Here is a 14067-nt window from a genome sequence, read left to right as displayed (position 1 = left end):
TACAGTATTTTATTATTTTGTTACTTTGGTTTTCATCTTCAGGGACTTCTATTTTATGTATCTTGAACCATTTTTGCCAACCTATATTATTAATATTTTTTCCAAGTCCTTTTTATTTCTTTTTAAAATTTTTTTCCCCTCTTTTTCATCTTCTATTTCTCTTCAGATATTACTCATGGTTGATTCACTCCTGTTTTCATCTTAACTTAATCTTCATTTCTAGTATTTTTAAATTTCTAGTTCTTGCCTACCTTCTATTTTTTTTCTTTTCAAATCTTTTTCTTTTCAAATCTTCTCACTTTTGTAATTTTTATAAATTTTATTTATGATTTTTCTCACTGCTCTATCACTGTTACTACATTTCTGTTTGATACAGTGTTCATGACTTTTGTGGTTATGTTTCTCTGGAAGGATTTTATTCTACCCTTTTTTCCTCTTTTTTTTATTATACTAACTGGACCTTGTATGAGACTCAACTGAAATCATTTTCTGTTGTTCATGTTTAAATGAGGTGAATTTTCCTATACTCTCAAGATGCGATAGTGGGCCAGGTAGCTTCATGTCTCTAGAGCTTCCTCTTACAATGTTTTTTCACAGAATGTTAATGGCAAGCTAGAAGCCCACCGATAACCCAGGACTCTAACTCCATTTCTAAATACCATCCTTCAAAAAACAAAATGAAACAAAACAAAACAAAAAAACCTAGGGCTCCCTGGAGAAATGGCTGATTTCAGGGCTGAGGCAGGGAAAAGTTTCCTGAACAAGAAACTACTCAAAGAATAATGGGAACATAGCAAAGGACACATTTGCCAGCTTGAAGGGGTGTCCACTGGCCAAATCTAGGACAGTCTGAGCATCAAAATAAATAATGATAGTAAGGATTATAATCCATTGAATAAAATAATACCCATGAGTCAATACTGACATATATACATAAATACACACATGCATACATGCATACATAAATACATGTGTGTAAATGGTAGAAAAGAGAAAGCTCTTTCTATAGTAGAAAGCCAATTATGAAATGAAGAAGGAATTAGAAAATACCATTTGGTAATCATGAGAGTAATAACTGTTTCAGATAAAAATTATCAATGGATGCCAAAAATAGTGGGTGAAGTTTGAAGAGTAATGAGATATTTACATAATCTCAAGGTATCTTCCCACAAGATACTTACTAATGAAAAACAGTAAAAGGAATTTTACAGTGGAAAAACTTGGCATATAACAATTTAATCAAGTGATGAAAGTTAATATCACAAGTTAGTTACAGGACAAACCAACAGCATGTGTCTCCTGATATGATGCACCAGAAGGACACAGCATCACTTCTGCATTTTTCCTACCAAAAGTGCACAATCTGAATCTAAGTAAACATCAGACAAACCCAAATTGTGAGACATGCTAAAAAAGAGCCGGCCTGTACTCTTCAAAAACGTCAATGCCAAGAAGGACAAAGAAAGGTTAAGGAAACTAAAAAGATATGACAGCTAAATGCACTGAATCCTGGACAAGGAAAAGACATGAGGAATAATGAACAGTACTCAACCCAGGACATAATGAACATTACTGGGAAAATTGGCCTGTACCTTTCAAAGATGTCAAAGTCATGAAAGTCAAAGAAAGCCTGAGGAACTGTCCCAGATTAAAGGAATCTTAGGAGACATGACAAATGAATGTTAACACATGATCTAGGATTTTCTTTTACTGTAGAAACATTTTACTATAAAAACATTATTGATAAAAACTGAACAAGGTCTACAGATTAAATAACAGTATTATATCAAAGTTAATTTCCTGATTTTATTTTATTGTGTTCATGAATGTCCTTGTTTTTAGAAGTAAAGAGTAAAAGGACATCACATGTACAACTGACTCTCATGGTTCATTAAAAAAGCCGCGTGTGTGAGAGAGAGAGAGAGAGAGAGAGAGAGAGAGAGACAGAGAGAGAGAGAGAGAGAGAGGGAGAGAAAGAGAGAGGGAGGGAGGATAAAGTAAATGTGGTAAAATGCCAACATTTGGGGAAAGTTGGCAGTAAGTCCCCAAGAATTTTCTATAGTATTTTTGCAAATCTGAAGTATTTCTGTAAATCTGAAGTTATAAAAAAATAAAAAGTTGAAAGTAAAGCATATAAGGTCTGGAATTTTCTTAAGGTCTGTCTTTCCTTTCTGCACATTTATATGACCCTTCTCTTTCTTTTGTCCTATTGTCTCTGTCCTACTTAATTTGGATTCTACTCTCAGTAGGGCTCTTTCCTGGAAGGGAGCTTCACCTGGTTTATTCTAAGGGTTCACAGGTCCCAGATTGCTTGTAGGTGATAGGAGGGAGGATGATAAAATCAGAAAGAGAATCAATCTGGCCCAAAGTACTCAAAGACAACCAGACCTACAAGTCTCAGACTTAAGAGAGCCTCACAGACCTACAGGATTATAAGCAACAGATGCTTCCTATGAATGTCATAAAAGCCTCAGGCTTAGTGAGCACAGAATATAATTTTTTTTAAAGGGAAATGTAAATTATTCCTTATAAATACTGTCATTCAAAATGCTAACCCAAAGAAGTTAGGAAGACTTATGTGCTTGGGAAACTGAAAACCTTAAGACTGTGGACAGCCCAAATTTGCCTACAGCAATACCACATCACGCCTTATTACGAAGTATCGCATTACCTTCCGGGGCTTCGAGGGTCTTCTTATTCTGCTCACACCACCCAATGGGGTAGAGGTCAGCCTTCCTGATGTCACACCAGAAGTCTGCTCTCCGGTCCTCCCCGTAGCCATCGTAGCGGAGGAGGAGCAACTGCTCACAGGTGGTAATGATGGTGGCAACCCAGTAGGTTTCAGGATCGGTTTTCACAACCACCTCCAGTTTCATCCCAGGAGCAAATCCATTTTGCAAACGTGTGTCCACCTGAACAGGGAAATGTAATTAACCACCAGAAAAACATCTCAAATGAATACTTCTTTGGCCAACATTCTTTAAGACTTACAATTCTGAAGCACTAAATGCAATAAAATCTTCTCAAGGGAAACCTGAGAAATTCCAATTCTAACTCACAGGAGTGATCCAAACAAAACAGGGACTAGCAATGCTGCTCTGTTCCATCTGACTCTGAAGGAGCTTTAAGAGAACTCAATATTCCACCGAAGCAGTCTATTATGATTACAGAATATGCTTTCTATTAAGTATACAAATCACTGAATGTTCACCATTTTAACAACCTTCAACACATTAAGTTTTCAAGAGTGATTTCTCGATCATTCAAAAGAAAATTTATGAAGCTAGAAAAGGTAAAGGACAAAAATAAGTTATACTGATAATAAATTAGTATAATATGTACCATACAAAGGGAGCCATATTTCCCAGTTTCCCTAAAACAGTCTGTGTTTACACCTGTTATTCTTGAATAATAATAATGTCTCTTATCTCTCTCAAAAGTGTCCTAGTTTAGATGATAAATTATATGGTCACAAAGTTAGGGGTCTGCAATTCTGGAACTCCTGTATGTGTATACTAAAATTAAATAAATATATTATGGATAATGAGAGCCAGGTTTCTCACTGTGGGAGAAAGAAGTAAAAATAAGAAGAGGGGAATGGGACTTCCCTGGCAGTCCAGTGGTTAAGACTCCACGCTTCCACTGCAGGGGGCATGGGTTCAATCCCTGGTGAGGGAACTAAGATCCTGCATGCCGCACGGCACGGCCAAAAATAATAATAATAATAAAATAGAATAAATTTTTAAAAAGAAGAAGGTAAAAGCAGAATGAATCTTGTGGTGTTGATCTGAAATCAGAGGTATGGATGCCAAAATGACTATGACGACTATGGTATCTGCATAATCTCAAAGGTTCTCTCCACAAAATCCTTCTTAGTCGCAAAGGGGAAAACAGTAACATCACGGTGAAGAAATCTGGCAGACGCCACCTTAACTAACGGATCAAAGTTAACATCACCAGTCCTAAAACATCAATATCATATACCCTTGATATCATACCAGAAAAGCACATCATTTCTATGACATTCTTGCCAAATGCATAAACTCAAGCTAATCATGAGAAAACCCAAACACAAATTGAGAAACATTCTACAAAATAACTGGTATATGATATGCGCTTCGAAAGTATCCAGGCCATGAAAGACAGAGAATGAGGAACTGTCCCACACTGGAGGAGACAATGGAGACATGACAACTAAGTGCAATGTGGCCATTATAACCACTGGAAAGTGAGGGGGCTCCTGGAAAGGAGAGGCCAGAGAGGGAAAGTCCGCATTCTGCGTAAAATTCCTCCCCATTCTAATCACTAACCTGCTGTACTCCTGAAAGGTAATCACTACCCTGAATTATAACACTACAGTTTAACACTCCCTGTGTTTCAGCACTATGTTAGCAAAATTATGCAGTATGAATGTTTTTCTGTGTGGGGCTTCTCTTGCCCAACATTGCTTATGAGATTCATTTGTGCTGTTGCATGTAACAGTACTTTATGTCTTCTCACTCCCGTATAGTATTCCATTATACAAATATGCCATAATTTATCCATTCTAATGCTCCTCATAGTAGGCACTCTGGGTAGGTCACAGTTTTGGAAGACTACTGATAATATTCTCATAATTATATGAATAGTTTTGTATGTCATTTGATGCATACCTACATGGATTCCTATAATAAAAAGACAAATATTTTCCAAAGTGGCTGTACCAATGTACTCTGCCAGTAGTATACAAGAAATTCTTCTGCCTTAACATTCTAACCAACATTACTGTATTTTCTACCTTTTTCATTTTAACCATTTTGAAACACGTATTATATTACCTCACTGTAATTTTAATTTGCATTTTCTGATTATTAATAGAGTTGAGAACCTTTTTATTTATTAGCCATTTATATTTCTTCTTCTGGGGAATGCCTAAATTTCTTGCCAATTTTTAATTGAGTCAATATTCTGGATATCAGTTTGTCAATTACTTATATTACAAATATCGCTTTCTTGATGTTTGATAAACAGAAGTTATTAATTTTAATATACTCTGATTCATCAATATTTTTCCTTTAAAAAGTTAATGGTTTTTCTATATTTTTAAACAAACTTTTCCCTATCCATAAAGGTCATAAGATATACTACTATATTATTTTCTAGAAGCCTTTTATATTGAGAACTAATATCCACCTTGAGTTCATCTCTGTGTGTGGTATTAGGTAGGGGTCAGGTTTTACTTGTTTGAATCAGTTTGTCAATTTCTACTTAAATTTTTTTTCGCTGTTTGACTTGGGTTGCAGTCAACCTACAGATCTATTTGGGGAGAACTGACATCTTTACAAGAGTGAGTCTTCCAACAGATGAACAGGTATATTCCTTCATTTTAACTTATATAAATAAAGATTTGAAGTTTCTTTGCAAATATTTCTTACATTTTATTCCTAGCTATTTGATGTTTTTTATGTTATTGTAAATCACATCTTTCAGTTTCCATTTCTGTTTGCAGCTAGTATATGGAAATAATAGGTTTTTTATACCGACCTTGTATCTAAAAATCTTGCTAAAATTACTCATTAATTCTAATAATATAGCTGTAAATTATTTTATTCATCTGCAAATAATGACCTTTTCCCTTCCTTCCTAATTCTTATACATTTTGTTTTTCCTACATTATATTGGCTAGATCCTCCAATACAATATCAAACAGAAATCATGTTAACCAGCATGATTTTTGTCTTGTTCCATATTAAAAAGAAAGATGTATCATATTACCATTAATAAAGTTTGCTGTAGATTTTTTTATAGATACACTTCATCAAATTAAGGAAATTCCCATCTGTAGTTTGCTAAGAGTTTTATCGTAAGTGGATGTGGAATTTTATCAATAATTTTCTTTATATATTGAGATGATAATGTGATTTTTCTCCTTTATTCTACTACTATGGTGAATTATGCTCATTGATTTTCAAATGTTAAGCCACTTAAGCCATCTTGTATTCCTGGAAAAATCGACTTGTTATTAATGTACTATCCTTTTTAAATATAGCTACATTTAGTTTGGTATTATTTTGTACGCTACTTATGCATTAGTCGTCATGAGTGACATGTCTCTGTAATTTTCCTTTCCTGAAGTATTATTAGATTTGGTATCAGGGTTGTGCTGATCTCTAAACAAATTGGTACCCTACAATCAATATGGGATAGAATGATCAGACAGAAAGGAAACAGAAGACTTGAACAAGATTATAAACCAACTAGACCTAACAGACATATAGAGAACACTCCACTCAACAACAAGAGAATACACATTCCTCTCAAATGTACATGGAACATTCTCCAGGACAGACCATAATTTTAGGCCAAAAACCAAAAATCATACGAAGTATCTTTTCTAATCACAATGAAATAAAACTGGAACTCAATCACAGAAGGAAAACTAGAAAATTCACAAATACATGGATATGAAACACACTCTTAAATAGCCAATAGATCAAAGAAGAAATCACAAGGGAAATTAGAAAATACTTTGAGACAAATTATAACCAAAATACATAAAAATTTATGAGAGGCAGCAAAAGCAGCATTAAGCGGGAAATTTGTAGCCATATATGACTACACTAAAAAAGAAGGAAGATCTCAAATCAACACCCTAACTTTACTTCTTAAGAAACTAGAAAAAGAAGAGCAAATTAAACCCAAAGCTAGCGTAAGGAAGGAAATAATAAAGATTAGAGTAATGATAAATAAAATAGAGAACAGAAAAACAATACAGGACTTCTGGTTTTCAATTTGACATGTAAGGATTTTTGGATGTTGGAACTCCTGTCCTAAGAAGAAAAAAAAACCTCAACAAACTAAAAATCAACAACTCTTCTTAGATCCAGCACAGAATTGAGGTCATAGGGCAAAACTGCTGTGCTCAAAATTAGAGACAGACAGACAGATACAGAGAATTACAACATACTAGACAGAGCAGAAACCTCTGAAGGACTAGAACCAGGGTAGGAAACCTCAAACTGTAATTAATGAATTGCTAGAGGCTCAGTATGGACAAGATTGAGAGGTAAAAACTCCATGGGGGCCCAGTCCCAGGGCCGCCCACGGTCTTCTCTGAGTTTACCCCCCCCCCCAGGAGTCCTACCAGGTTTTCACAATAAAGATCAGAGAAAAAACTCTCCTAGTACTTCTGGCAGAGGGAAGAATAAAGTAGCATTGTGAAATACATCCGAAGCATTCTGCTCTTCTTAACAAGACTAACCCTCAAGAAAAACTATTTTACTAGGTCCTAACCAACTAGAGTTTTACCAGAACTTTTACCAGAGTTTTCCTGATCTAAGGTAAGGGAAATACCCAACTCCAGCCCCCTCTAGCTTCCAAAATAGGGGAAAGGATATGCACAACTCAGGTTCACTAAAATACTGAGACCAAATCACAGGGCTAGAGAATGCTTTTGCTCTCCTCACACCTTACCACCACACATCAAGAGGGCTCCTGTAAAACAGGGGAGACAAAATTAATGACACCAAAGTAAATTTTAGCCTCTGACACCTGTAGCTACAACAAGCGGTAAAATCATCCTAACTCCTATCCAGGTAAACATAAAACACTAAAGACCTATTTATTTCTATTCCTTTTACTCAGTATATTATGTCCAGCTTTCAACAAAAACTTACAGAGGTACTAAAAGACAAAAAACACAGTTTGAAGAAACAGAGCAGACATTAGAACCAGGCTCAGATACGGCAGAGATGTTAACATACCAGGAATTTAAAACAACTGATTAATGTGATAAGGGCTCTAAATGAAAAGAGTGGACAGATGGATGATGCAAGAAAAGAGTTAGAAACTCCGAGGAAAAATCAAAATGAAATGGTAGACACCAAAAACACTGTAACAAAAATGAAGAATTCCTTGATGGGCTCAACCACAAGACTGGGGTCAGCCAGGGAAAGAATCTGTGAGCTAGAAAAAATTTCAATGGAAACTTTCAAAACTGAAAAGCAAAGAGAAAAAAGAACGAGAAAGTTGGAAAAGAATACCAAAGAACTGTGGGACAATTATAAAAAGTGTGACATAAGTGTACTATAAATATTGGAAGGAAAAGAGAGAAAGAATAGAAGAAATATTTGAAGCAATAATGACTGAGAATTTCCCAAAATTAACGATACCAAACCACAGATCCAAGAAGCCCAGAGAATACCAAGCAGTATAAATAACACAAAAAAATCTATACCTAGGCATAAGATACTCAAACTGCAGAAAAACAAAGAAAAAACTCTTGAAAGATGACAGAGGAGAAAAAAATACCTTACCTATAAAGAAGCAAGGATAAAAATTACATCAGACTCCTCTTCAGAAAACATTCAAGTAAGAAAATAGTGGAGTGAGATATTTAAATTACTTAAAGACAAAAGACACCAACTAAGAATTCTGTACTCAGCAAAATAAAGACTTTTCTCAAACAAAAATTGAGGAACCTTGTCACCAGTAATATTTCTTGCAAGAAATATTAAAATAAATTCTTCAGGGAATTCCCTGGCAGTCCAGTGGTTAGGACTCCACGCTTTCACTGCCGAGGGCCCAGGTTCAATCCCTGGCCAGGGAACTAAGATCCCGCAAGCCACACGGCGTGGCTGGGAAACTTCATTCATTCATTCCTCAGAAAGAAGGAAAATGATATATGTCAGAAACTAGATCTACATAAAGAGCAATAGAATAAATGAATAAATATATAATAAACATATAAAAGAATCAAGATAAAATCTTACTTTTCTTAGTCTTAATATATCTAACAAATAACTGTTCAAACTAATAACAGCAACAAATTATTTGGTGATTATAGCTTATGCGTAAGTGAAACGAATGATAACAATGTTATAAGGCCTGGGAGGGAGTAATTGGGAATACTCTGATATTAGCTACTGGCACTATCCATGAAATGGTACAGTGTTACTTGAAAGAGAACTTGGGTTAGTCGTAAATGTATATTGCAAAAACAAGGGCAACCACTAAAAAAGTTTTTAAAAGTATAACGATGTGCTAAGTGAAATAAGCCAACATAAGAGGACAAATATTGTATGATTTCACTAAGTGCAATAGGCAAGTTCACAGAGACAGAAAGTATAATAGAGGTTACTAGGGGCTGGGGGAGGAGAGTGGGAGGAGCCACCCAGGGGAGAAACCCTGAATACAGGGTTTCTGTTGGAGATGATGAAAAAGTTCTGGAAATGGAGAATGTTAGTGGTTGTAAAACATTGAGGAAGAAGTTAATTTTTTTAAAACGTTTAACAATGAAGTGTTTTCAATATGCATCTTTTAATTAATTGCAGTCTACTTACAAATAATACCATACCACTTCATGTGTTGCACAAGGATCTTACAACCATACACTCCCAAATCCTCCCTCCCATCCTTTGTGCTACTATAGTTACATATGCTATAAACACACAATATACTGCTACCATTTTTTTGTTGTTGTTTCAAACTGGTATCTTTTAGAGACACTAAAAGTAAGGAAAACAATGAACTTTACATCTAGTTACATCTATGCCATTTCTATTATTTCTTTGTGTGGATCTAAGTTTCTGTCTTATTTCAAATTCCTTCTGCCTTAAGAACTTCCTAATACTTTTTTGTAGATAATGAAACCTCTTAATTTTTGTTTTCCTGAAAAGGTCTATATTTCTCCTCCACTTCTGGAAAAAATTTCTGCTGAGGACAGAATTCTGGGTTGATAGGTTCATTTCTTTCAACACTTTAAAGATCTTACTCCACTGTGTTCTGGTTTGGATAGTTTCCCCAAAAAATTTCACTATAATTCTTGTATTTGTTCCTCTATTTGTAATGTGTCTTTTTTTCCTCTGGCTGCCTTCAAGATTTTCTCTTTCCCTTTGGATTTCAGCAGTCTGAATATGATGTGTCTGGATGCATTTTATTGTTATTAATCATCCTGTTTTGCATTGCTTGAGCTTCTTTGATCTGTGGTGTAGTATCTTTGTTTTCCTTTGGAAAATTGTCTGCCGTTATCCCTTCAAACATCTCTTCCTCACCTCTGCTCTTTTCTCCTTCTGAGATTCCAATTACACACAAATTACATTTTTTTTTCTTTTTAATATTGTCCACAGCTGTTGGGTGTTCTAGTCTGTTTTTTCCCCACTTTTTTCTCTTTATATTTCAGCCTGGGCGATTTCTACTGACTTACCTTCAAGTATACTGATTCATTCCTCATCTGTGTCAAGTCAACTGATGAGCCTGAAAAAGGCACCCATCTGTTACCATGTTTTTCATTTCTATTAGATTCTTTCTAATAGTTTCCATCTCTGCTGAAATTCTCTTCTGTTCATGCATGTTGTCCACCTATTCTGCTAGAGCCTCTAACATATTAATCATAGTTATTTAAAATTCTCTGACAGTTTAAACATCTGGGTCATGAAGTCTGGTTCTATTGAATGCTTTGCCTCTTGACAGTGTGCTGTTTTTCTCTTCCTTCTTGTGTGTCTCTCATGATTTTTGGTTGAAAGCTAGACATCCTGGGTAGAACAGTCAAGACTGAGACACATAGTATTTACTCACGGAAATGAGCAAGTTTCTTCTTAGGTCTTAAGTTCAAGAGAGAAGGTTAAGTCAATCTAGTTAGGAGTAGAGCTGTGTTTGGGTTTTATTGTTGCTAACAGTTATTCACAGTGCACCATAGGCTTCAGATTCCACTAGCACTGTCTGGTATTTATGCTGTAGGCTCATTTGCTATACGGTTTTTTCCCCCAACATTAGCTGCTCCACCCTCACATTTAGATCTGCTCTTTGTAACTACACCTCTTTTGTAACTACACTTCTCTTTGTGACTGTCTCTCTCTCTCTCTCTCCACACTCTTGCCTCTCCCCCACAAACAGACCTCTACTACCCACAATTTTCTAACTTGGTAGTGGGGGACAAGCATTCTCTGAGATTCAGCCTCAGTCTTGTGAGATTCTGTGTCCCTTGGTCTTGGGGGTGGAAACTTCTCAGTGATCCTAACCTTCCCCCAACTGTAGGGGACTTCTGATGCTCCAGCATGTATTCCTACCCCTCTCCTACCTACATCCCTTCCCCAGTTTGATGCTTTTGTTCTAGAAGACCCAGGTAAAGCTTAGTGCCTTTCCCATAGTGGGGGCTGTTCTCTCCACCAGACATGCACCATGAGGAAGGCTTTTTCACTATCTTACACTCTTCCTCTGTGCAAATGTGGTTTATCTCTAATTCCTTCTTCAGCCCTGTCTTCCCTCTTTCCTTTGTGCCAAACTTGGTCGTGTAAAACTCTTGCCAGTGGCTTGGACATACATTACCATTGCTCTAGAGTTCTGAGTTCTACCAGTTTTGCCCATGATCTGCTAGTCATAGCCATCCCTTCTCAACATCTTCCTATATCCATGCTTGATTTTTACTATATTTGGCAGCCCTTCACCATATACTAATTCAGGTTTATGGTTAGGCCAAGTCCTAATCCAGAGCAAAGCCCTAACTCTCTTCAATTTTATTAAGGCTGAGAGAGGAAGCTGCAGAAGAAAAGTGTGAAGCTAGCAGAGGCTGGTTCATGAGGTTGAAGGAAAAAGGACATTTCTATAACATAAAAGTGCAAGGTGAAGCAGCGAGTGCTGATGTAGAACCTGCAGCAAGTTATCCAGAAGATCTAGCTAAGATAATGGATGGAGGTAGCTACAGTAAACAACAGATTTTCAATGTAGATGAAACAGCCTTATCTTGGAAGAAGATGGAAGAAAATGCCATCTAGGACTTCCATAGCCAGAGAAGTCAAAGCCTGGCTTCAAAGCTTCAAAGGACAAGCTGACTCTCTTGTTAGGGGCTAATGCAGCTGGTGAGCTTAAGCTGAAGCCAGTGCTCATTTACCATGAAAAAATCCTAGGGCCTTTAAGAATTATACTGAATCTAACCTGCCTGTGCTCTATAAATGGAAAAGCAAAGCCTGGATGACCGCACATCTGTTTACAACATGGTTTACTGCATATTTTAAACCCACTGTTGAGACCTACTGCTCAGAAAAAAATTCCTTTCAAAATAGTACTGCTCACTGACAATGCACCTGGTTACCCAAGAGTTCTGATGGAAATGTACAAGATTAATAATGTTTTCATGCCTGCAAACACAACATCCATTCTGCAGCCTATGGATTAAGAAGTCATTTCAACTTTCAAGTCTGACTACTTAAAAAATACATTTCATGAAGCCGTAGCTGCTATAGTGATTCCTCTGATGAATCTAACAATTGAAAGCCTCCTGGAAAGGATTCACCGTTCTAGATGCCTTTAATTACATTTGTGATCCATGGGAAGAGGTCAAAATGAACATTAGCAGGTGTTTGGAAGAAGCTGATTCCAACCCTCATGGATGACTTTGAGGGGTTCAGGACTTCAGTGGAGAAAGTAACTGCCAATGGGGTGGAACAGCAAGAAAACTAGAAGTGAAGCCTGAAAATGTGACTGAATTGGTGCAATCTCATGATAAAACCTGAACAAATGAGGAGTTTCTTCTTCTTCTTCCTTTTTTTTTTTTTTTTTTTTAAATCTTTTGGCCACGTCGTGTAGCATGAGGGATCCTAGTTCCCCGACCAGGGATCGAACCCATTCCCCCTGCCTTGGCACCATGGAGTCCTAACCACTGGACCACCAGGGAAGTCCCAGGAGTTTCTTCTCATGGATGAGCTTTCTTGAGATGGAATCTACTCCTGGTGAAGATGCTATGAAGATTGTTGAAATGACAACAAAGGATTTAGAATATTACATAAACTTAGTTGATAAAGCAGTGGCAGGGCTTGAGAATTGACTCCAATTTTGAAAGAACTTCTACTATGGGTAAAATGCTATCAAATAGCATTGAACCTACAGAGAAATCATTCGTAAAAGGAAGAGTCAATCCATGGGGCAAACTTCACTGTTATCTTTTTTCAAGAAACTGCCATGGCCACCCCAGCCCTTCAGCCACCACCACCCTGACCAGTCAGCAGCATCAACGTCGAGGTAACACCCTCCACCAGCACAAAGATTACAACTGGCTAAAGGCTCAGATGATGACTAGCATTCTTCAGCAATAATGTATTTTTAAATTAAGGTAGGTACTTTTTTTTAGACATAATGCTATTGCACACTTAACAGACTATAGTATAGTTTAAACATACTTTTATATGTACTGGGACACCAAAAAATTCGTGTGACTTGCACTTTATTGCAATACTTGCCTTACTGTGGTGGTCTGGAACTGAACCCGCAACAGCTCCAAGGTCTGCCTGTACCAGACTATAAATCATTTTCTTCAACTGAAGAGGTTTTTTTTTTTTTTTTTTTTTTTTTTTGACAAAATAAAGGAATATTCATGACTGGTCAAAAAAAGACAAGTTGGCATCGAGTGGCAAAAAATACACAAAACCAAAAGGGTTTTAGAATATGTCAAGTTTTCTTAATAAAAGTGGCAACAGGAGGGAAAAAGAAAAAGCACTCAAATTCTCTCAAGTATTCTACCTTAAAATAACTCTAAACTCTCTAATGATGGTGCAGTGAGTCAAAGAAAAGAAATATAGTAAGTCAAGCAATATAGTCACTGCTCACATGTTTAAAAGACCCGTAGGGAACTGCTGTGGACCCTGTCTCTTCTAGATAGTCTTCCCAGCTTAATTCCACTTCTTCCACTCCAGATCCAGCATCTGGAATTAAAAACAAAACGATACAAAAACAGGTAAGACTCAATTAAAAAAAACTTAAGGTATAAAAACATAAACTTAGTAAACCTAACTTACAACTTACTTCACAAGTTAATTGACTTTTCACACAAAATAACTAAGTATTCTTTTTAAATAGCAGGTTCCCTTAGTGCACTGATTGTCAATGAATCTCAACACCATAGAGTGTCACATGCTGTCTCCTGCTGGGATCTATCTGGGATTCACCTAAATAGATCACGTAAGGCTGGTGAGAGTGTAACTACTATAATCGCTTTGGACTGTAATTTAGTATCTAATGCCAAATAGCTGAGATCCTTAATAGGCATTTCAAACTTAAATTTTCAATCTGTTCTTCCTTAGTACTCTCCAACTGAGT

The 14067-nt window shown here is 36.5% G+C and overlaps 1 protein-coding gene across 4 annotated transcripts in view; it reads right to left on the bottom strand.

Annotated features, from left to right (window-relative positions):
• Window positions 1–14067, bottom strand: part of SFMBT1 (Scm like with four mbt domains 1) — a 130291-nt gene that overhangs the window by 35135 nt on the left and 81089 nt on the right. For all 4 annotated transcript variants that reach the window (XM_068558918.1, XM_068558921.1, XM_068558919.1 and 1 more), the window contains exons 3-4: window positions 13579–13673; window positions 2672–2912 (exon numbers count right to left, since the gene is read on the bottom strand). In XM_068558918.1, coding sequence (XP_068415019.1) covers window positions 2672–2912; window positions 13579–13673 — 336 coding nt within the window. The remainder of the gene's footprint in view (window positions 1–2671; window positions 2913–13578; window positions 13674–14067) is intronic.

Source organism: Eschrichtius robustus, chromosome 12, assembly GCF_028021215.1.
Source record: "Eschrichtius robustus isolate mEscRob2 chromosome 12, mEscRob2.pri, whole genome shotgun sequence".
In the NCBI taxonomy this organism is placed as follows: Eukaryota; Metazoa; Chordata; class Mammalia; order Artiodactyla; family Eschrichtiidae; genus Eschrichtius; species Eschrichtius robustus.
The sequence above is the reverse complement of the archived record's forward strand: the minus strand, read 5'-3'. Positions and strand labels throughout refer to the sequence as shown.